This window comes from Bombina bombina, chromosome 8, assembly GCF_027579735.1.
Source record: "Bombina bombina isolate aBomBom1 chromosome 8, aBomBom1.pri, whole genome shotgun sequence".
NCBI classification, from domain to species: Eukaryota; Metazoa; Chordata; class Amphibia; order Anura; family Bombinatoridae; genus Bombina; species Bombina bombina.
Genome location: NC_069506.1, coordinates 18919011 through 18945069, shown reverse-complemented (window position 1 = coordinate 18945069; position 26059 = coordinate 18919011). Strand labels below are relative to the sequence as shown.

At 38.6% G+C, this 26059-nt stretch overlaps 1 protein-coding gene across 1 annotated transcript in view; it reads left to right on the top strand.

Moving 5' to 3' along the window:
* The first annotated feature begins 224 nt into the window (after window positions 1-224).
* ARHGAP33 (Rho GTPase activating protein 33) overlaps window positions 225-26059 on the top strand; it is a 222064-nt gene continuing 196229 nt past the window's right edge. The window contains 1 exon segment of the mRNA XM_053690905.1: window positions 225-429. Coding sequence (XP_053546880.1) covers window positions 386-429 — 44 coding nt within the window. The 5' untranslated portion in view covers window positions 225-385.

Below are 26059 nucleotides of genomic sequence, written 5' to 3'. Positions count from 1 at the left end.
AAATAATTCCTCCCGCTTTACAGCTAGAAGTGTTCTGCATTTGTTTTTCAATTTGATTAAAACAGGACTTTGCTATAGCGAGATGTAAGCACTTGTTTATTAACCACTTCCCTTCTGGAGCGTGCCTGCAGTGATATTTAAGTCTGGCAGGAAGAGAGTTAACCAAAAACTTCCCCTTGAAACTGCTGGACAGGCTTCCTTTAGAGAATAGCTGTGAACGTGAGGTCCTCTGACATCTGACTAGTGGATGAGATGCTAAGTCTGAACTACACCCTAATACAGAGAGACTGTTTCTTCCCCAATCTGTATTATCAACTTACAATATGGAAAGTGCTGCTGCTAAACTGCTGTGACCTGGATACGTTTGCGAGTAACAAAGAACCACATGGATGAGAGAGACATCACTTGCACAACTGAAGCACTTGACAGGTGAGCGTGCACTCTTCACAGTAACTGGAAGTCAGAGAGATATGTGAGTAGCTGGAGGTCCAATCAGCTAGAACCAGAAACCTTTTATTATTGCACTATTGCCTGCATATAACAAACAGAACTTTTTCTTTTGCACTTTTTTTTTCTTTTAAAGTAATATTAAAATATTTTTTCTTAGCTGCTGGTAAAAGTCATTTTAAAATGTATTCCGTATTGTTCTAAACCTGTTCCTATGCTTTTTTCATCTTTTTGGAAGGCTGTCCTTATCCACATATAGTTGTGTGACTTGCCCTTGTGCAATCTGCCCCTCGGGAAGAGCTGCGTACAAACATGAAATCTTTAGCTTAACCATTTCTAACGCTAAAAAATATATTTTATATCATACTGCTAATTTGACATTTTCAGTTAAATTAAAAACAATTACTTCCATATATAGCCGAACATTAAAAGAGTAAATCTTGTATGAGAGAATAGGAATAGACAAAAAAAGGAACCAACTCTTCTCCAACTTCAATTGTCATTTGCATGTGCACATCACATGGTTAGGTAGTAGGCACTCTGTGTCCTGTTAATGGGTAACATAACCAAATGCTTATTTATAACATATAATCACATGGTAAACATAATAGGTTTGTGGATGGATGCCTGATATTTAATATGCATGTAATATATGCAGGCATGTAATATACATCTGTTTCTAGTGCAGCGCAGGTGTGTAATATACATCTGTTACTAGTGCAGTGGAGGTGTGTAATATACATCTATTACTAGTGCAGTGTAGGTGTGTCATATACATCTGTTACTAGCGCAGTGCAGGAGTGTAATATACATCTGTTCCTAGTGCAGTGCAGGTGTGTAATATACATATGTTCCTAGCGCAGTGCAGGTGTGTAATATACATCTGTTACTAGGGCAGTGCAGGTGTGTAATATACATCTGATTCTAGTGCAGTGCAGGTGTGTAATATACATCTGTTCCTAGTGCAGGTGTGTAATATACATCTGTTCCTAGTGCAGGTGTGTAATATACATATGTTCCTAGCGCAGTGCAGGTGTGTAATATACATCTGTTCCTAGTGCAGGTGTGTAATATACATATGTTCCTAGCGCAGTGCAGGTGTGTAATATACATATGTTCCTAGTGCAGGTGTGTAATATACATCTGTTCCTAGTGCAGGTGTGTAATATACATCTGTTACTAGGGTAGTGCAGGTGTGTAATATACATCTGTTCCCAGAGCAGTGCAGTTGTGTAATATACATCTGTTCCTAGGGCAGTGCAGGTGTGTAATATACATCTGTTCCCAGGGCACTGCAGGTGTGTAATATACATCCGTTCACCAGAGCAGTGCAGTTATGTAATATACAGGGCAGTGCAGGTGTGTAATATACATGTTCCTAGGGCAGTGCAGGTGTGTAATATACATCTGTTCCCAGGGCAGTGCAGGTGTGTAATATACAGTGTGATGCATGTGTGTAATATACATCAGTTCTCTGTGCAGTGCAGGTGTGTTATATAAAGGGCAGTGCAGGTGTGTAATATACAGTGTGATGCAGGTGTGTAATATACAGTGCGATGCAGGTGTGTAATATACAGGGCAGTGCAGGAGTGTAATATACAGTGTGATGCAGGTGTGTAATATACAGGGCAGTTCAGTTGTGTAATATAGAGTGTGATGCAGGTGTGTAATATACAGTGTGATGCAGGCATGTGATATACAGGGCAGTGCAGGAGTGTAATATACAGTGTGATGCAGGTGTGTAATATACAGGGCAGTGCAGGTGTGTAATATAGAGTGTGATGCAGGCGTGTGATATACAGGGCAGTGCAGGAGTGTAATATACAGTGTGATGCAGGTGAGTAATATACAGGGCAGTGCAGGAGTGTAATATACAGTGTGATGCAGGTGTGTAATATACAGGGCAGTGCAGGTGTGTAATATACAGTGTGATGCAGGTGTGTAATATACAGGGCAGTGTAGGAGTGTAATATACAGTGTGTTGCAGGTGTGTAATATACAGGGCAGTGCAGGTGTGTAATATAGAGTGTGATGCAGGCATGTGATATACAGGGCAGTGCAGGAGTGTAATATACAGTGTGATTCAGGTGTGTAATATAGAGTGTGATGCAGGGGGTAATATACAAACTGCATTGTTTTGTAGTTGTTTTTAGCTAAAGCTTATTAGGGGCGGGTATGTAGCTGGATTAGCCTTGAGAAGTTCTGAAAATCCTCCATTTTGAGGAGTAAATTACAAGAAATTGGGGCAAAATAAATAATGAAAGTATATTATATTTTTATATAAGTTGTTTCATTACACATTACTAAACATTTTATATACAAATCACAAGGTGTTTACTGTCCCATTCAATCAACTTATCTTAAAGGGGCAGTAAACCTAAACAATAATGTTATATAATTATGCACATAGTGCAGAACTATATAACATTAATTTAGTGCCAAATTTAATGCCGAATTAGAAATTTGTAGAACGCCGCTCCTGGCTCTACTGAGTGGGTCTGGTCTAGTCACAACCGGCGGGAGCGAGCTACAGAGAGTTTAATGGCGTGATCGGGCCGGCTGTGACTAGACAGCGTGTCGCGATGCGCTTCTGAAAAGACCAGACCCGCTCAGTAGAGCCAGGAGAGGCGTTCTACAAGTTTCTACTTTGGCATTAAAAATCTTTCAAATACTTTGAAGTATAAAGTTGGCACTAAATTGATGTTATATAGTTCTGCACTATGTGCATAATTATATAACATTATTGTTTAGGTTTACTGCCCCTTTAACTTTTTTTCGGCAAACAAAAATGTCAACTTATTTAACTATATATGGCCCTGTAACTGTCTGATAACTGAAGTAATGAATTTTAACGTGGGAACAAATGAAAGTAGCTTTTGAGACAGTGAAATCAGAACAGGAAGTGTCCCATGCTGTACTGGAGAAGTTACAGGATAAAAAGATTCAGTTCCCCTATACAGTGTATTTGAGACTAGAAATCTGCATTATTATTCACCTCCAATTCCGTTCCACCCATAAGACTAAAGTACATTGTTGTTATATAAATATAATTTTTTTTTAATAGATAAAATTTATCTTATGCAGTCTATTACCTGGGATACAGGAGTAAAGACCACGCCCGTCAATGGTTCCCATAGCTCTGTCCACTCTGTTCCACCACAAAACCCACAGAGGACACTACATGCACTCATGTACCCACGTAGCACATAGCATTGTAACCATAAATAAATATGTCTCTAGTACCCACTCATATAGTCCGCACAGGAATTCTTGTGTTTCCCCCTCCCCTAAGGGCAGGTTTTTATAAATGCAGCACAGTCTTCTAGGGAAAGGGACCACAAACCTTGACTGGGAAAACAGGGAAAGTTTGCAAAAATGCTTGACCATAGCCCGTATATGTTATAAGTAGATACTTGAGACTCTATATATGTTATAAGTAGATACTTGAGAATCTGTATATGTTATAAGTAGATACTTGAGACTCTATATATGTTATAAGTAGATACTTGAGACTCTATATATGTTATAAGTAGATACTTGAGACTCTGTATATGTTATAAGTAGATACTTGAGACTCTGTATATTTTATAAGTAGATACTTGAGACTCTGTTTATGTTATAAGTAGATACTCGAGACTCTGTATATGTTATAAGTAGATACTTGAGACTCTGTATATGTTATAAGTAGATACTTGAGACTCTGTATATGTTATAAGTAGATACTCAAGACTCTGTATATGTTATAAGTAGATACTCGAGACTCTATATATGTTATAAGTAGATACTAGTGACTCTGTATATGTTATAAGTAGATACTTGAGACTCTGTATGTGTTATAAGTAGATACTTGAAACTATGTATATGTTATAAGTAGATACTTGAGACTCTGTATATGTTATAAGTAGATACTTGAGACTCTGTATATGTTATAAGTAGATACTCGAGACACTGTATATGTTATAAGTAGATACTCGAGACTCTGTATATGTTATAAGTAGATACTTGAGACTCTGTATATGTTATAAGTAGATACTTGAGACTCTGTATATGTTATAAGTAGATACTCAAGACTCTGTATATGTTATAAGTAGATACTCGAGACTCTATATATGTTATAAGTAGATACTAGTGACTCTGTATATGTTATAAGTAGATACTTGAGACTCTGTATGTGTTATAAGTAGATACTTGAAACTATGTATATGTTATAAGTAGATACTTGAGACTCTGTATATGTTATAAGTAGATACTTGAGACTCTGTATATGTTATAAGTAGATACTCGAGACACTGTATATGTTATAAGTAGATACTCGAGACTCTGTATATGTTATAAGTAGATACTTGAGACTCTGTATATGTTATAAGTAGATACTTGAGACTCTGTATATGTTATAAGTAGATACTTGAGACTCTGTATATGTTATAAGTAGATACTCGAGACTCTGTATATGTTATAAGTAGATACTTGAGACTCTGTATATGTTATAAGTAGACACTTGAGACTCTGTATATGTTATAAGTAGATACTCGAGACTCTGTATATGTTATAAGTAGACACTTGAGACTCTGTATATGTTATAAGTAGATACTCGAGACTCTGTATATGTTATAAATAGATACTTGAGACTCTGTATATGTTATAAGTAGATACTTGAGACTGTATATGTTATAAGTAGATACTTGAGACTCAGTATATGTTATAAGTAGATACTTGAGACTCTGTATATGTTATAAGTAGATACTTGAGACTCTGTATATGTTATAAGTAGATACTTGAGACTGTATATGTTATAAGTAGATACCTGAGACTCAGTATATGTTATAAGTAGATACTTGAGACTCTGTACAGGGAGTGCAGAATTATTAGGCAAATGAGTATTTTGACCACATCATCCTCTTTATGCATGTTGTCTTACTCCAAGCTGTATAGGCTCGAAAGCCTACTACCAATTAAGCATATTAGGTGATGTGCATCTCTGTAATGAGAAGGGGTGTGGTCTAATGACATCAACACCCTATATCAGGTGTGCATAATTATTAGGCAACTTCCTTTCCTTTGGCAAAATGGGTCAAAAGAAGGACTTGACGGGCTCAGAAAAGTCAAAAATAGTGAGATATCTTGCAGAGGGATGCAGCACTCTTAAAATTGCAAAGCTTCTGAAGCGTGATCATCGAACAATCAAGCGTTTCATTCAAAATAGTCAACAGGGTCGCAAGAAGCGTGTGGAAAAACCAAGGCGCAAAATAACTGCCCATGAACTGAGAAAAGTCAAGCGTGCAGCTGCCAAGATGCCACTTGCCACCAGTTTGGCCATATTTCAGAGCTGCAACATCACTGGAGTGCCCAAAAGCACAAGGTATGCAATACTCAGAGACATGGCCAAGGTAAAAAAGGCTGAAAGACGACCACCACTGAACAAGACACACAAGCTGAAACGTCAAGACTGGGCCAAGAAATATTTCAAGACTGATTTTTCTAAGGTTTTATGGACTGATGAAATGAGAGTGAGTCTTGATGGGCTAGATGGATGGGCCCGTGGCTGGATTGGTAAAGGGCAGAGAGCTCCAGTCCGACTCAGACGCCAGCAAGGTGGAGGTGGAGTACTGGTTTGGGCTGGTATCATCAAAGATGAGCTTGTGGGGCCTTTTCGGGTTGAGGATGGAGTCAAGCTCAACTCCCAGTCCTACTGCCAGTTTCTGGAAGACACCTTCTTCAAGCAGTGGTACAGGAAGAAGTCTGCATCCTTCAAGAAAAACATGATTTTCATGCAGGACAATGCTCCACCACACGCGTCCAAGTACTCCACAGCGTGGCTGGCAAGAAAGGGTATAAAAGAAGAAAATCTAATGACATGGCGTCCTTGTTCACCTAATCTGAACCCCTTTGAGAACCTGTGGTCCATCATCAAATGTGAGATTTACAAGGAGGGAAAACAGTACACCTCTCTGAACAGTGTCTGGGAGGCTGTGTTTGCTGCTGCACGCAATGTTGATGGTGAACAGATCAAAACACTGACAGAATCCATGGATGGCTATATTGGTCACTGATTTGTTTTTGTTTTGTTTTTGAATGTCAGAAATGTATATTTGTGAATGTTGAGATGTTATATTGGTTTCACTGGTAAAAATAAATAATTGAAATGGGTATATATTTGTTTTTTGTTAAGTTGCCTAATAATTATGCACAGTATTATATAAGTAGTTATAAGTAGATACTTGAGACTCTGTATATGTTATAAGTAGATACTTGAGACTGTATATGTTATAAGTAGATACTTGAGACTCAGTATATGTTATAAGTAGATACTTGAGACTCAGTATATGTTATAAGTAGATACTTGAGTCTCTGTATATGTTATAAGTAGATACTTGAGACTCTGTATATGTTATAAGTAGATACTTGAGACTGTATATGTTATAAGTAGATACTTGAGACTCTATATATGTTATAAGTAGATACTTGAGACTCTGTATATGTTATAAGTAGATACTTGAGACTCTGTATATGTTATAAGTAGATACTTGAGACTGTATATGTTATAAGTAGATACTTGAGACTCTGTATATGTTATAAGTAGATACTTGAGACTGTATATGTTATAAGTAGATACTTGAGACTCAGTATATGTTATAAGTAGATACTTGAGACTCAGTATATGTTATAAGTAGATACTTGAGACTCTATATATGTTATAAGTAGATACTTGAGACTCTGTATATGTTATAAGTAGATACTTGAGACTCTGTATATGTTATAAGTAGATACTTGAGACTGTATATGTTATAAGTAGATACTTGAGACTCTGTATATGTTATAAGTAGATACTTGAGACTCTGTATATGTTATAAGTAGATACTTGAGACTCAGTATATGTTATAAGTAGATACTTGAGACTCTGTATATGTTATAAGTAGATACTTGAGACTCTGTATATGTTATAAGTAGATACTTGAGACTCTGTATATGTTATAAGTAGATACTTGAGACTCAGTATATGTTATAAGTAGATACTTGAGACTCTGTATATGTTATAAGTAGATACTTGAGACTCTGTATATGTTATAAGTAGATACTTGAGACTCAGTATATGTTATAAGTAGATACTTGAGACTCAGTATATGTTATAAGTAGATACTTGAGACTCTGTATATGTTATAAGTAGATACTTGAGACTGTATATGTTATAAGTAGATACTTGAGACTGTATATGTTATAAGTAGATACTTGAGACTCTGTATATGTTATAAGTAGATACTTGAGACTGTATATGTTATAAGTAGATACTTGAGACTCTGTATATGTTATAAGTAGATACTTGAGACTGTATATGTTATAAGTAGATACTTGAGACTGTATATGTTATAAGTAGATACTTGAGACTCTGTATATGTTATAAGTAGATACTTGAGACTCTGTATATGTTATAAGTAGATACTTGAGACTCTGTATATGTTATAAGTAGATACTTGAGACTCTGTATATGTTATAAGTAGATACTTGAGACTCTATATATGTTATAAGTAGATACTTGAGACTCTGTATATGTTATAAGTAGATACTTGAGACTCTGTATATTTTATAAGTAGATACTTGAGACTCTGTATATGTTATAAGTAGATACTTGAGACTCTGTATATGTTATAAGTAGATACTTGAGACTCTGTATATGTTATAAGTAGATACTTGAGACTCTGTATATGTTATAAGTAGATACTTGAGACTCTGTATATGTTATAAGTAGATACTTGAGACTCTGTATATGTTATAAGTAGATACTTGAGACTCTGTATATGTTATAAGTAGATACTTGAGACTGTATATGTTATAAGTAGATACTTGAGACTGTATATGTTATAAGTAGATACTTGAGACTCTGTATATGTTATAAGTTGATACTTGAGACTCTGTATATTGTATAAGTAGATACTTGAGACTCTGTATATGTTATAAGTAGATACTTGAGACTCTGTATATGTTATAAGTAGATACTTGAGACTCTGTATATGTTATAAGTTGATACTTGAGACTCTGTATATGTTATAAGTAGATACTTGAGACTCTGTATATGTTATAAGTAGATACTTGAGACTCTGTATATGTTATAAGTAGATACTTGAGACTGTATATGTTATAAGTAGATACTTGAGACTGTATATGTTATAAGTAGATACTTGAGACTCTGTATATGTTATAAGTTGATACTTGAGACTCTGTATATGTTATAAGTAGATACTTGAGACTCTGTATATGTTATAAGTAGATACTTGAGACTCTGTATATGTTATAAGTAGATACTTGAGACTCTGTATATGTTATAAGTTGATACTTGAGACTCTGTATATGTTATAAGTAGATACTTGAGACTCTGTATATGTTATAAGTTGATACTTGAGACTCTGTATATGTTATAAGTAGATACTTGAGACTCTGTATATGTTATAAGTAGATACTTGAGACTCTGTATATGTTATAAGTAGATACTTGAGACTCTGTATATGTTATAAGTAGATACTTGAGACTCTATTTAAGAGGTTGCAAATGCATGAGCGAGCCTGCAGCCGATAGTTAAGACTGGTCTACTATGCCAACCCTGAACTGGCATTTTCCATCCCCCCAGGCTTGTCTGACAGGGGTGATTGACTGCACCTGCTTGTCGGCACTTGTGCAATTTTTTTTTTTTTTTATACTTTATTTATATCCAGCAATGTGTAATACAAAGAAAAGAACACACAAGTTCGTCATTTCTCTTGTTAAGTGTATCCAGTCCACGGATCATCCATCACTTATGGGATATTAACTCCTCCCCAACAGGAAGTGCAAGAGGATTCACCCAGCAGAGCTGCTATATAGCTCCTCCCCTAACTGCCATTACCAGTCATTCTCTTGCACCCAACGAATAGATAGGATGTGTGAGAGGACTGTGGTGATTATACTTAGTTTCATACCTTCAATCAAAAGTTTGTTATTTTATAATAGCACCGGAGTGTGTTATTCCTTCTCTGGTAGAATTTGAAGAAGAATCTACCTGAGTTTTTCTATGATTTTAGCCGGAGTAGTTAAGATCATATTGCTGTTTCTCGGCCATCTGAGGAGAGGTAAACTTCAGATCAGGGGACAGCGGGCAGATTAATCTGCAAAGAGGTATGTAGCAGCTTATTATTTTCTGACAATGGAATTGATGAGAAAATTCTGCCATACCGATATAATGTAAACTCAGCCTTAAATGCAGTAGCAGCAACTGGTATCAGGCTGTCATGTATGTATATTTTACACTTCAGTATTCTGGGGAATGGCACTTCACTGGAATTATACTGTATGCATAAAACTTTAGCCTAATTTGCAGGGACTAGCAACAGGCTTTTTAGTAACACTCAATTTATTAATGTTAAACGTTTTTTGCTGGCATGTAAAATCGTTTAATTTTCTGAGGTACTGGGTGAAAAAATGTTTTGGGCACTATTTTTTTCCACTTGGCAGTCGTTTTATTTAATTTATGACAGTTTACTGATCTCTCTCACTGTTATGTGTGAGGGGGAGGGGCCTTTTTTGGTGCTTTTGCTACGCATCAAAAAATTCAGTCAGAAGTTTATTGTCTTCCCTGCATGATCCGGTTCATCTCTACAGAACTCAGGGGTCTTCAAAACTTGTTTTGAGGGAGGTAATCACTCACAGCAGAGCTGTGAGATTGTAGTTGACTGTGATAAAAAAACGTTTATTTCTGTATTTTTTTTTTTCTGCTATCAGGGTTAGTTATCCTTTGCTAATGGGAGCAATCCTTTGCTAAAATTGTGTTTTTTACAAAGATTTGATGCTATAACTTTTCAGTTTATTCATTTTCAACTGTCATAACTTTTTCTGTGCTTCTTATAGGCACAGTACGTTTTCATATTATAGTAAATTACTTGAAAAGTATTTCCAAGTTGCTAGTTTATTTGCTAGTGTGTTAAACATGTCTGATTCAGAGGAAGATATCTGTGCTATATGTGCTAAAGCCAAAGTGGAGCCCAATAGAAATTTATGTACTAACTGTATTGATGCTACTTTAAATAAAAGTCAATCTGTACAAATTGAACATATTTCACCAAACAACGAGGGGAGAGTTATGCCGACTAACTCGCCTCACGTGTCAGTACCTGCATCTCCCGCTCGGGAGGTGCGTGATATTGTAGCGCCGAGTACATCTGGGCGGCCATTACAAATCACATTACAGGATATGGCTACTGTTATGACTGAAGTTTTGGCTAAATTACCAGAACTAAGAGGTAAGCGTGATCACTCTGGGGTGAGAACAGAGTGCGCTGATAATATTAGGGCCATGTCAGACACTGCGTCACAATTTGCAGAACATGAGGACGGAGAGCTTCATTCTGCGGGTGACGGTTCTGATCCAAACAAACTGGATTCAGATATTTCAAATTTTAAATTTAAGCTGGAAAACCTCCGTGTATTACTAGGGGAGGTGTTAGCGGCTCTGAATGATTGTAACACAGTTGCAATACCAGAGAAAATGTGTAGGTTGGATAAATATTTTGCGGTACCGGCGAGTACTGACGTTTTTCCTATACCTAAGAGACTTACTGAAATTGTTACTAAGGAGTGGGATAGACCCGGTGTGCCGTTCTCACCCCCTTCGATATTTAGAAAGATGTTTCCAATAGACGCCACCACACGGGACTTATGGCAAACGGTCCCTAAGGTGGAGGGAGCAGTTTCTACTTTAGCTAAGCGTACCACTATCCCGGTGGAGGATAGCTGTGCCTTTTCAGATCCAATGGATAAAAAGTTAGAGGGTTACCTTAAGAAAATGTTTGTTCAACAAGGTTTTATATTGCAACCTCTTGCATGCATTGCGCCTGTCACGGCTGCAGCAGCATTTTGGTTTGAGTCTCTGGAAGAGACACTTGAATCAGCTCCATTAGATGAGATTACACACAAGCTTAAAGCCCTTAAGTTAGCCAACTCATTTATTTCAGATGCTGTAGTACATTTAACTAAACTTACGGCTAAGAATTCCGGATTCGCCATTCAGGCACGCAGAGCACTGTGGCTAAAATCCTGGTCAGCTGACGTTACTTCTAAATCTAAATTGCTTAATATACCTTTCAAAGGGCAGACCTTATTCGGGCCCGGGTTGAAATAAATTATCGCTGACATTACAGGAGGTAAAGGCCATGCCCTGCCTCAAGACAGAGCCAAACCTAAGGCTAGACAGTCTAATTTTCGTTCCTTTCGTAATTTCAAAGCAGGAGCAGCATCAACTTCCTCTGCACCAAAACAGGAAGGAGCTGTTGCTCGCTACAGACAAGGCTGGAGACCTAACCAGTCCTGGAACAAGGGCAAGCAGGCCAGGAAACCTGCTGCTGCCCCTAAGACAGCATGAATCGAGGGCCCCCGATCCGGGAACGGATCTAGTGGGGGGCAGACTTTCTCTCTTCGCCCAGGCTTGGGCAAGAGATGTCCAGGATCCCTGGGCGTTAGAGATCATATCTCAGGGATACCTTCTAGATTTCAAATTCTCTCCCCCAAGAGGGAGATTTCATCTGTCAAGGTTGTCAACAAACCAAATAAAGAAAGAGGCGTTTCTACGCTGCGTACAAGATCTTTTATTAATGGGAGTGATCCATCCGGTTCCGCGGTCGGAACAAGGACAAGGGTTTTACTCAAATCTGTTTGTGGTTCCCAAAAAAGAGGGAACTTTCAGGCCAATCTTGGATTTAAAGATCCTAAACAAATTCCTAAGAGTTCCATCGTTCAAAATGGAAACTATTCGGACAATTTTACCCATGATCCAAAAGGGTCAGTACATGACCACAGTGGATTTAAAGGATGCTTACCTTCACATACCGATTCACAAAGATCATTACCGGTATCTAAGGTTTGCCTTTCTAGACAGGCATTACCAGTTTGTAGCTCTTCCATTCGGATTGGCTACGGCTCCGAGAATCTTCACAAAGGTTCTGGGTGCTCTTCTGGCGGTACTAAGACCGCGAGGAATTGCGGTAGCTCCGTACCTAGACGACATTCTGATACAAGCTTCAAGCTTTCAAACTGCCAAGTCTCATACAGAGTTAGTACTGGCATTTCTAAGGTCGCATGGATGGAAGGTGAACGAAAAGAAGAGTTCTCTCTTTCCACTCACAAGAGTTCCCTTCTTGGGGACTCTTATAGATTCTGTAGAAATGAAGATTTACCTGACAGAAGACAGGTTAACAAAGCTTCAAAATGCATGCCGTGTCCTTCATTCCATTCAACACCCGTCAGTAGCTCAATGCATGGAGGTGATCGGCTTAATGGTAGCAGCAATGGACATAGTACCCTTTGCACGCCTACATCTCAGACCGCTGCAATTGTGCATGCTAAGTCAGTGGAATGGGGATTACTCAGACTTGTCCCCTACTCTGAATCTGGATCAAGAGACCAGAAATTCTCTTCTATGGTGGCTTTCTCGGCCACATCTGTCCAGGGGTATGCCATTCAGCAGGCCGGACTGGACAATTGTAACAACAGACGCCAGCCTACTAGGTTGGGGCGCTGTCTGGAATTCTCTGAAGGCTCAGGGACAATGGAATCAGGAGGAGAGTCTCCTACCAATAAACATTCTGGAATTGAGAGCAGTTCTCAATGCCCTTCTGGCTTGGCCCCAGTTAACAACTCGGGGGTTCATCAGGTTTCAGTCGGACAACATCACGACTGTAGCTTACATCAACCATCAGGGAGGGACAAGAAGCTCCCTAGCAATGATGGAAGTATCAAAGATAATTCGCTGGGCAGAGTCTCACTCTTGCCACCTGTCAGCAATCCACATCCCGGGAGTGGAGAACTGGGAGGCGGATTTCTTAAGTCGTCAGACTTTTCATCCGGGGGAGTGGGAACTTCATCCGGAGGTCTTTGCCCAAATACTTCGACGTTGGGGCAAACCAGAGATAGATCTCATGGCGTCTCGACAGAACGCCAAGCTTCCTCGTTACGGGTCCAGATCCAGGGATCCGGGAGCGGTTCTGATAGATGCTTTGACAGCACCTTGGACCTTCGGGATGGCTTATGTGTTTCCACCCTTCCCGATGCTTCCTCGATTGATTGCCAGAATCAAACAGGAGAGAGCATCAGTGATTCTAATAGCGCCTGCATGGCCACGCAGGACTTGGTATGCAGATCTAGTGGACATGTCATCCTGTCCACCTTGGTCGCTACCTCTGAAACAGGACCTTCTGATCCAGGGTCCCTTCAAACATCAAAATCTAATTTCTCTGAAGCTGACTGCTTGGAAATTGAACGCTTGATTTTATCAAAACGTGGTTTTTCTGAGTCAGTTATTGATACCTTAATACAGGCTAGGAAGCCTGTTACCAGAAAGATTTACCATAAGATATGGCGCAAATACTTATATTGGTGCGAATCCAAGAGTTACTCATGGAGTAAGGTTAGGATTCCGAGGATATTGTCTTTTCTACAAGAAGGTTTAGAAAAGGGTTTATCCGCTAGTTCCTTAAAGGGACAGATTTCAGCTCTGTCCATTCTTTTACACAAACGTCTGTCAGAAGTTCCGGACGTTCAAGCTTTTTGTCAGGCTTTAGCTAGGATCAAGCCTGTGTTTAAAACTGTTGCTCCACCATGGAGTTTGAACTTAGTTCTTAATGTTTTACAGGGGGTTCCGTTTGAACCCCTTCATTCCATTGATATCAAGTTGTTATCTTGGAAAGTTCTGTTTTTAATGGCGATTTCCTCGGCTCGAAGAGTCTCTGAGTTATCTGCCTTACATTGTGATTCTCCTTATCTGATTTTTCATTCAGACAAGGTAGTTCTGCATACTAAACCTGGGTTCCTACCTAAGGTGGTCACTAACAGGAATATCAATCAAGAGATTGTGGTTCCATCTTTGTGTCCTAATCCTTCTTCGAAAAAGGAACGTCTGCTACACAATCTAGATGTAGTCCGTGCCCTGAAATTTTATCTACAGGCAACTAAGGATTTTCGACAAACGTCTTCCCTGTTTGTCGTTTATTCTGGTCAGAGGAGAGGTCAAAAAGCTTCGGCTACCTCTCTCTCCTTTTGGCTTCGTAGCATAATACGGTTAGCCTATGAGACTGCTGGACAGCAGCCTCCTGAAAGAATTACAGCACATTCTACTAGAGCTGTGGCTTCCACTTGGGCCTTTAAGAATGAGGCTTCTGTTGAACAGATTTGCAAGGCTGCAACTTGGTCTTCTCTTCATACTTTTTCCAAATTTTACAAATTTGACACTTTTGCTTCTTCGGAGGCTGTTTTTGGGAGAAAGGTTCTTCAGGCAGTGGTTCCTTCCGTATAAAGAGCCTGCCTGTCCCTCCCGTCATCCGTGTACTTTAGCTTTGGTATTGGTATCCCATAAGTGATGGATGATCCGTGGACTGGATACACTTAACAAGAGAAAACATAATTTATGCTTACCTGATAAATTTATTTCTCTTGTAGTGTATCCAGTCCACGGCCCGCCCTGTCACTTTAAGGCAGGTAATTTTTCCATTAAACTACAGTCACCACTGCACCCTATGGTTTTCCTTTCTCTGCATGTTTTCGGTCGAATGACTGGTAATGGCAGTTAGGGGAGGAGCTATATAGCAGCTCTGCTGGGTGAATCCTCTTGCACTTCCTGTTGGGGAGGAGTTAATATCCCATAAGTGATGGATGATCCGTGGACTGGATACACTACAAGAGAAATAAATTTATCAGGTAAGCATAAATTATGTTTTTGCGCCTCGCAGGGCTTCTTATCATGCTTCACATAAAAGAAAATCAGACAAAGCTAGCCGCTTTTTATCTTGTTAACATTTCATAGTCAAACTGCTTTACACACAATGCTGGGTTTTTAAACATAATTCTTAAAAAATCTTTTACATTCAAGTTTACCCTGCTGCACATACCAATCAACAAAAACAAGAAGAAAAAAAGAAAGAAGAAAGGAAAAAAGAAAAAAAAAAAAAAGAAAAATTAGAGCTAGTCCCTCTTCCCCTCTCCCCCGGTCCCCAACACTACGCCATCCTCTCTCTTACTTCACCCCACTGATAGGGTATCTTCTCTTCACATATCAAAGTCTGGAAGGCTAATGAATTTCTTAGCGGGGCTATAAATTGTTTTTGTATCTCAATTGGCCATTCTACAATTATTTTAAGCCATTTATTGAAATATTTTCGGAGATTATGCTCCAAGGCTAGTTTTTTGTCGTATATTTCTGCTGCCATTTGTGTCCTTATCAGCTTTGTAAATTCCACCATCTTTGGGGATTTTTTAAGTTTCCATTTTCTTAAAATTAAATTTCGCGCTGCCATAATAGAAGTATTAATTAGTTGTTTATCTCCTGGCCTTATCTGTTTTTGGTATAATAAAAAGACAACCTCTGGATTAAAATCCATCCGTATTTGAATGTATCTATTGAGCCAATAGTTAATTCTTCCCCAGAATTGTCTGATCTTGGGACATGACCAAAAACAATGCAAAAGGTCCGCCCTTTCCGCATTACATTTATAGCATCCCAGACTCAGGCCCTCTGCTGCCCATTTGTTAATTCTGTCTGGAGTAAGATAGTAGTTATTCAGTATTTTCCAATGAGCTTCCCTCCAGCTAACTATTGGGGTGGTCTCTACAACTACTCCTATACTCTTCTTGATGTCCTCCTCTTGTATGTTAGGAAAGTATTTTTTAAATTTATCTCTTATCCCCGTCAAGTAATTGTCCCCCAGTTTTATAAATAGCGCCTCGTACCAGTAGGATATTGCTCTAATCCCCCCCTTATAGCGTTTAACACCTGCCTCTATTTCTCGTAGCCTCCATTCCGGGTTTGTCTCCGCTATTAATGTTGTAATAAAGCTTCTAGCTTGTAGAAACGCAAAAAAGTTATTTGAAGGGAGCTGAAACTTACCCGCGATCTGGCTGAATAGTTGTATATTGTTTGTACCTTCCATTAACAGCTGCGAAAAATATGTAACTCCCTTGTTTTGCCATTCCCTAAATACTACATTATGCATGCCTGGTGAAAATGCTGGTGATCCAATTATGGGTAGATATTGTGATATTCTATATTCTATCCCCAATACTTTACAATACTTTTGCCATGCCAAAATTATATTTGAAAATGTCAACAACTGTTTGATATTACCAGGCAATTTTCCATATGAGTGGTGTAGGACGGCTTTCAGATTAAAGGGGGCTATCAACTCCGACTCTATATCATAATATGTAATATATTGCGCCTCCGTTAACCAGTCTATTGCATATTTTACCATGGTGGTCCAATTGTAGTATCTTAAATTTGGTAGAGACATACCACCATATTTTTTGGGTATAGTTAACCTGTCTGTCGCTATTCTAGGTCTCCCTTTTCCCCAAAAGAACTTTGCGCACGCTTTGTTATATCTAAGTAAATCCTGCTTAGGAATAAACAGTGGTAAATTTTGTAATAAGTACATTAAACGCGGAAAAAAGATAGCTTTAATTACCATAACTTTAGCTGAGAGGGAAAGGAAAAGCAATTTCCATCTTTGTAATTCGGTTTCCAACTTTAAAAAAAGCTGCGTATAGTTCAGGGTATACCACATATAAGGGTTGTTTCCTAGCTTAATTCCTAGGTATTCTATAGTAATCACTTCTCTAAATGGATGTTTAATATAACTTGTTTTAGTCTTATTTAGCCATAAAATCTCAGATTTCTGGGTGTTGATCTTATACCCCGTAAATTTACTAAAACAGTTTATTATTTCTAGACTTTTTGGGATATCTGTCTTTGAATCGCTTAAGAATAGCATGATGTCATCTGCATAGAGTGATACGACTATTTTTTGTTTACCAAGATTAATCCCCCTTATCTCTTTTCTCAAATAAATTGCAAGTGGTTCTAATGAAATATTAAAAAGTATTGGGGATAGCGGGCATCCTTGCCTAGTACCCCTTTGAAGTGTTATATACGGCGTGAGCGCTCCATTTACATAGATTTGTGATCTGGGCATTTTATATATTAATTCAATTATATTGACCATATTGCCAAAGAACCCAAACTGCTTTAGAGAAGTCATCATGTGATCCCAAATTATCGAATCAAATGCCTTCTCTGCGTCTATAGTTACTAGTGCCAAATCTGATTTGCATTTGCTGTCTGTTTTATGTAATTTATTATAGTAATGATCAATTGTTAATAATACTCTACGAATATTTCTGGCAGCATTTCGCCCTGGCATAAATCCCGTCTGGTCTGGATGGATAATGTCCCCAACTACTTTCTTAAGCCTATCTGCAATAATAGCCATTAGTATCTTATAATCATTATTAAGTAGAGATATGGGTCTGTATGAACCCATATCTTCTTTTGGTTTGCCTTTCTTATGAATCAAGGTCACTATCGAATCCGTAAAGTATGGTGATTGTTTTTGGTTATGCCCAAAATATAGATTAAAAATTTCACACAAAATTCCCGCCAGGTCTGGTTTCAATATCTTGTAAAATTCGGCAGATATTCCATCAGGGCCTGGAGCTTTCCCTGATTTCATTGCTTCAATGGCTATATTTACTTCCTCAATACTTATTTCAGTATTTAATTGAATTGCTTTCTCTCTATCCAGCTTAGGTAAAGTGATTTCTTTCCAGAAGTTCTCTTTTGCCTGCACGTCTATTTCCCCTTGTGAGTAAAGTTTTTGATAATATTTATGAAAGGCGTCCCGAATTTCAGTCGCTTTCGTATAAGTGTTATTTTTAACTTTTATCAGAGTACATAGGTTTTTATTTTTCCTAACCTCCCTCATTTTGGCCAGATGTTTGGCTGATATTCCTTGGATACCTTGCCAGTAATTCCTGTTTTTAATATCCTCTAATGCCCATTTATTGTTCAAAAACAGCTCTCTCTCTGCTTTGGCCCTCACATATTTATCCCAGGATACCTTATTGGGGATTAAAATATACTTTCTATATAGGTTTTTAAGTTGGTTCGCTAGTTGTACCTCCCTAGCTATCTGTTTCTTTTTCTTTCTGATCATATACTGTTTAATTTCCCCTCTCAATACGGCTTTACCCGCTTCCCAGAAAATTTCTGGTTTGTGTCTGTATCCTTGATTCAAATCAGCATATTCCTGCCATCTTTGTGTCAGCCAGTTACGAAAGCCTAAGTTATTAACCATATACCCAGGGAATCTGAAAGTGTTTACATTTGTCTGTTCTGATACACGTAATATCAACTTAAGGGATATAATTGCATGATCCGATAGAATAAAGTCTAAAATTTCCGTTTCAATATCAATTTGCAAAATTTTTTCTTCTATTAGAAACATATCAATTCTAGAGAAGTTTTTATGCGCTTTAGACTCACAGGAATATTCCTTCGTGTCTGGATGTTGGGCTCTCCATATATCCTTGACTCTTAAGGTTTTACAAAATTCTCTGAAAAAACTAGCCTCTCTTTTATATTTACTAGCGCTTTTCTTTTGTCTCCATCTGTCTACTTCTGGGTATAGGGTCATATTGAAATCACCCGCCAGGATTAAATTCTGGTCTAAATAAGGAATTAATTTATCTTTAAGTTTATTCCAGAATTCCTTATCAAAGCTGTTTGGGCCATAAACATTGCAGAATGTCCACCTCTTAGAATCTATTTCTATTTGGGCTATTAAAAATCTGCCTTCAATGTCTCGTTCTGTCTTTATTATATTATAAGTTAACCTGTTATTTATCATTATGGCGACGCCGCCTTTCCTTGTTAGGCAGGGAGTTGCTATTATCTCAGCTACCCACTTGGGCTTAAGTTTAGGAATTTCATTTTCCCTTAAATGGAGTTCTTGTAAAAGAATTATATCAGGGTTACATTTTTTGATAGTCTTTAAAATACCTTTGCGTTTCATTGGGGAGGTTACACCTCCAATATTCCATGAAATGCACTTCAAATTATCTCCCATATCACCTGTATTTTAATTTCTGAGTAGAGAGAGACAGGAGGGAGGGGGGAGAAGAAAAAAGCAAAAAGAGAAAAAAGAAAAAAGAAAAAAAAAAGAAAACCCCGCCCAACTTAGTCTAAAATAAAACCCTAACCATACTAATCTTATTATTCTGTTAGCCATCAGTATAATCATTCTTGTCTCATTTAAACCTGTTATGTGTAGCCCAGAGGAGCTAGATAGTTATCTCATTTTTGATACAAAATAGCTTTGCTTCTTCTGGGGAGTTTAACACTACCTGCCCTTCCTTTCCTTCAGCAATTATTTTCGCAGGATATCTTAGATTCGCTTTCATCCCTGCCTTAATCAATCCTGAACAATAAGGGGACATTTCTTTTCTCTTGTTAGATGTATCTACCGAAAAATCCTGGAATACTAATATCTGTTTACCATCTATAATCAGTGGGTGACATTTTCTATATTGCCTCATGATTGTTACTTTATCTTGAAAATTAAGGTAGCGAATCGTGATCATTCTAGGTCTATTTTTAGTATCCATACCCGCCCTGTTGGGGCCGGTACGGTGTGCTCTCTCTACTGCTAATTGTCCCCCTTGAGCTGTCATACCTAAGGTGTGAGGCAGTGTCACAGAAGCAAATTGCAAAAGATCACTATACTCAGGTGTTTCAGGTAGGCCTACCACTCTCACGTTGTTTCTTCTTGACCTGTCCTCTAGGTCCTCTACTTTGTTCTGTAAAGTTTTTATAGTGTCTGTAAGTTTCCGTGTGATCTCCTCCTGGTGGATATATGTATCCTCCAGCTCAGAGACCCGCGTCTCTACTTCTGTCAGTCTGTTTGAGAATTGTCTGATCTCAACAGTGAGACCAGACAGTTCCTTTTTAATTACCTCAAATTGTGGGAGTAGTAGATCGACTATTTGGTTGTTCGTAATTTGTGTGTCTACAGCTCTCTCTCCTGTCTGATGTGACTCTGATGCTGTTTCTACCATTACCTCTTGTACTGTTTTATTACATTTTTTGTCTTTCCTTGGTGGCATGGCTGGGGATCTAGGTTTGATATTTGTTACGTATTTTTCCATTAGTTTCTGGGTTCTAAATACACCCAGAACTTCTGTGCAAATTCAGTGATCGGCTTGAAAGAATCCAAGCGTGCTTATTATTATGACTCCCTATTGGAGAAGGACACAAAAAGGAGAAGAAGAGAGAAGGAGAGGAAGGAAGAAAAAAAAAAAAAAAAAAAGGGGGTGTGAATGTGAAAACAGTGCACACACTCAAATAATATACCAAGTGTAAAAATTCATTAAAAAGTGTCAACCAGTGCTAAGTGCCTCTAAGAGGACTGATTATTTTTTATCTCTTATCCCTAGAACCTCAATACCATCAAAGAAGTCTTGCTTCTTTTAAGTTCAAATATCTATTGGTTAAACCTCTTAATTTCGGTTTCCACTTTCAGTACTTATACTACTTCTTTCTCTTGCTTTTGTTAGGTAGATTACTCAGTCCTATTTTCAAGTGGCTAAGTTTCAAGTAAATATATTCAACAAACAGCTTTTAGGTCCACTACGTTAAGAGACTACATGAACACCTTTAGCTTTTCTATATAGCTACTCTTTCAAACTAAAGACCTTTATTACCTTTATTACTTAATTTATTCTGTAATACCCCTCACTGGACATTTTGAAGTCTAGCAGGCGTAGTTAAAAAAAATTTTTTTTTTTTTTTGTATTCCCTTTTGTTATTGTAATTTTTGTTTGTTATTGTGCTTATAGTGCATTTGAATTATAAATGCTCACAACTCTATATGTATCACCTATCACATATGGGCATAAGTATTTCAGGGGTTGTAACGGACCGGAAGCACTTTCTGGACCTTTGCCTGCCGATTGTGTCACCTTAATATTACAGATCCGTTGTGTATCTAAACATAAGCATAATATCTCCAATACAGTTGTTAGATTTAGCCCCAAAACTGCTTCTTAGGTCAAATTTTAAAGTGATCTTTTCCAGCTTATATATACATTCTATTTCCAAATAATAGGTCGCCCAGTCAAACATTCAGCAATACATTAACCAACAATATTCAGCCAGCTCATGCCCTGTGCAGTTGTATGTTGCTAGAATGCTGCCTATATAATGTTTTAGGGCTGACTTGCAAGTTCAAAATTAAGAAAAGAACAAGTTTAATCATATATACATATTTGCCTGCCGGACAAAAAGAAAATTTGTTACTAATATGTTAGCATGACCTTCTGTTACATATAACCAGCGACTAATGTCCAGCACATGTGCTTGCCTCAGAAAAAAAAACTTAAAAACGAAATACACATATGCCCGTGTTGTTGTGAGCTTCTGCCAGATATGCTTTATAGGCCTTGAAGTTTTCAGATACTTCTGTAATATACACTCTATGGCCAACCTGTTTTCCACTTATGATTTAAAGATATTGCTTAACGTCACTTGGGGCCACCGATAAACAATTTTCCCTTCTTTTTTGAGATTATTATCCCTTCTTAGAACACATGTCCTCTGGACTTTCTTGTCAGGGCAAGTTTGTTGTGATGGTTCCAAGTTTTTTTTTCTCCCACAAGTACCTGGCTACCTCTACTGACCCCGGCAGCAAAAAAGAAATATAGAGTTCTGCGCCGTGCACAGGCTTATACTTGCGTTTATCGATAGTCCTTCGGTAGCTCTCTCTCCAGATTTGGCTGCTTACCGCTGCACCACAGCGCCACACTTGCCGTTAGGGGGGGGGGGCCGGCCTGCTCAGGACACCTCCCGAACTTGCCCGCCTCAGTCACTGCAGCGTGTCACTCTTTGCAGCTTTACCGTGTCTCAGCTTTTCTTCTATTCCACCAGCTACCCGCTGTATATCGGCTCCCAGCTTTGTATCGGCTCTTAAAGCATTCCACTTTAGCCTTGCTGCTTGCAGCGTATCTCCTCTGAGAGACCGTCTCTACTGGTCTTTGCTGTCAAATAGTATAGCTATTGTCGGTACCACCCGACCATGGTGGTAACTTGGGACCTCCTATCTGCTCCGCCTAGGCTTTCTCTTCCCAGGGCGATCTCTCGTGTCAGACCGCCAACAGAAGCTCAGAGCTGGGGAGATGTAACGTTAGAGCTCGGTACACAGAGCTCAGAGCGTGCGTGTCTTGTCTCACACTCCTCCCACCGGAAGTCCTCGGCACTTGTGCAATTTTTGCTGCCCGCTAGCCACAGTGCCGGGCAGACAGGGACAGAGATGTCCACCCTTGTTATTTTGTGATTCTGACTCAATTTTTAAAAAGTTTCCATTTTACTTCTATTATAAATTAGCTTCTTTCCCATGGTATTCTTTGTTGAAGAGATATCTAGGTTATGTTCCTGGAGCACTATTACAAATAGATAGCATTCTTGCAAAACTGCTGCCATATAGTGCTCCAGACTTGTGCACACTCCTGAGCTTACATCCCTGCTTTTCAACAAAAGATACTAAAAGAACAAGGACCACCTGTTAATAGAAATTTGTTTAAAATCACATGATCTATCTGAATCTTGAAAAAAAAAATTGGGGTTTCATGTTCCTTTAACCCCTTGTTGACCGAGGACTTGCCTGGCACATCCTCTGGGGTTTCAAACACTGGAAGCGATCGTGATCGCTTCCAGCTGCTTTCAGGGTATTGCAGCGATGCCTCGATGTTGAGGCATCGTGCAATACCCTTTACTAACCATCCAAAGTGGCCCTCTCTGCATCGGCCAGTGATGGTGCCGATCGTTGGTGGGTGGGAGCCATAGCAGGGAGGCGGGTGGGCGGCCCATCGCTGAGGGGGGGGCGGAGGGGGTGTGTGAGGGGCGGAGGGGGTGTGTGAGGGGTGGGAGCAGGTGGGTCCGCTTCTGCCCCGGCATGTAATTTGTAAGTGCCACTTTGGAGAGGGGGGATCAGGGTTGGGAAATGGATTTGGCAGGGGGGTAGGGTATTGAGGGGGGGGCAGCTACACTACGGAGAAGGGTGTTTTGAAAAATAAAATAAAAAACTGGCCAAAAGTAGGTAGAGGGGGCTCTTTGGGGGGTTTCTACTCTGCAGAATTTATATTTTAAAAAAATTGCCTTTTATTTTAGTACTGGCAGACTTTCTGCCAGTACTTAAGATGGCGATGACAATAGTAGGTTGGGGGAAAGGAAGAGAGCTTTTTGAGAGGGGTCAGGTAGAGATCAGGGGTGGGATGTGTCAAGTGGGAGGCTGATCTGTACACTAAAGCTAAAATTAACCCTACAAGGTTCCTAATTAACCCCTTCACTGCTGGGCATAATACAAGTGTGGTATTTAGTGGCCTTCTAATTACCAAAAAGCAATGCCAAAGCAAAGGGGATCCCAGAGAAGCATTTACAACTATTTGTGACATAATTGCACAAGCTGTTTGTGAATAATATCAGTGAGAAACCTAAAGTTTGTGAAAAAGTGAACATTTTTTTTTATTTAATGCATTTGGCAGTGAAATGATGGCATGAAATATATCAAAATGGGCCTAGATCAATACATTGGGTTGTCTACTACACTAAACTAAAGCTCATATTAACCCTACAAGACTCCCTAATTAACCCCTTTACTGCTGTGCATAATACACGTGTGGTGCGCAGCGGCATTTAGCGGCCTTCTAATTGCCAAAAAGCAACGCCAAAGCCATATAAGTCTGATACTTCTGAACAAAGGCGATCCCAGAGAAGCATTTACAAACATTTGTGCCATAATTGCACAAGCTGTTTGTAAAAAATTTCAGTGAGAAACCTAAATTTTGTGAGAAAGTTTGTGAAAAAGTGAACTTTTTTTTTTATTTGATTGCATTTGGCAGTGAAATGGTGGCATGAAATATACCAAAATGGGCCTAGATCAATACTTTGGGTTGTCTACTAAAAAAAATATATACATGTCAAGGGATATTCAGGGATTCCTGACAGATATCAGTGTTCCAATGTAACTAGCGCTAATTTAAAAAAAAAAAAAAAAATGGTTTGAAATAGCAAAGTGCTGCTTGTATTTATGGCCCTATAACTTGCAAAAAAAGCAAAGAACATGTAAACATTGGGTATTTCTAAACTCAGGACCACATTTAGAAACTATTTAGCATGGGTGTTTTTTGGTGGTTGTAGATGTGTAACAGATTTTGTGGGTCAAAGTTAAAAAAAGTGTGTTTTTTTCCATTTTTTAAAATCATATTTTATATTTTTTATAGTAAATTATATGATATGATGAAATGGTATCTTTAGAAAGTCCATTTAATGGTGAGAAAAATTGTATATAATATGTGTGGGTACAGTAAATGAGTAAGAGGAAAATTACAGCTAAACACAAACACTGCAGAAATGTAAAAATTGCCCTGGTCGCTAACGGTAAGAAAATTGAAAATTTGTCTGGTCACTAAGGGGTTAAAAACATATTATGTATAGCGTAGTGTGGCTCTGAAGGATTAGATAATCTGCTGGAATTTACCAGCTAAGCTATTTTTACCATTTTATGAAATAAGTAATTTAATTTATATTTACAGACATACTGTATATTTTGTAATTGTGTCCTGTACGTGTGATTTTGGATTAACCCCTTATTGCTACCATCAGCTGCAGTCCTACCAGTACTATATTATTAGATATTTTATTAACCCTCAACTGGTGCCATATGCTGTGCATTGTTACACGTTGTGAGCTTTGTCTGCTGCCCCTCCTGCACATTTTCCTTTGCTATAAATGTTTTGGTTTGCAGTGTGAAACCAGGGACCTCCACAGCTCTGCCCAGACTCAGCCCAATGTCAGTTCACCCAGCCCACTTTCTACCCGCTCCTCTCCATAGAACACCTGCCCCTCTCTAACGCCCAGCCGAGAAGACATCAAGCTAATGATGAGAGTAATATTAACCCATTGTTATATAAAGGCTCTGAAGAGCTCTCTGGTAAGCAAAGGGTTAAGGTGTGACTCTAACATGCTGTTCCTTACAATGAAATTATTTTTTCCATAACATATTATTGTGATAGTAATGTGTTTGGAAGCCTATACTGTAGGAGTGATCCCACGTTTGTGTGATTAATAGATGTGTTTATCTCCCACATGCAGTTATAATGTCAGCTGTTTTCATGTGAGGGAAGTTAAAACATAATACAGGGGTTCGGCCCTGATTCAGCCAAATATAAATAAACTAATCAGGCTTGCAATAGTTTATGTATGTCAGTGACAGTGTATCACCACTTGTGTATGTCAGTGACTGTGTATAACAACTTGTGTATGTCAGTGACTGTGTATCACCACTTGTGTATGTCAGTGCCTGTGTATCACCACTTGTGTATGTCAGTGACTGTGTATCACAAGTTATGTATGTCAGTGACAGTGTATCACCACTTGTGTATGTCAGTGACTGTGTATAGCAACTTGTGTATGTCAGTGACTGTGTATCACCACTTGTGTATGTCAGTGACTGTGTATCACAACTTGTGTATGTCAGGGACTGTGTATCACAACTTGTGTATGTCAGTGGCTGTGTATCACAACTTTTGTATGTCAGTGACTGTGTATCACAACTTGTGTATGTCTGGGGCAGTGTATTACAACTTGTGTGTGTCAGTGACTGTGTATAACAAATTGTGTATGTCAGTGGCTGCGTATCACAACTTGTGTATGTCAGTGGCTGTTTATCACAACTTGTGTATGTCAGTGGCTGTGTATCACAACTTGTGTATGTCA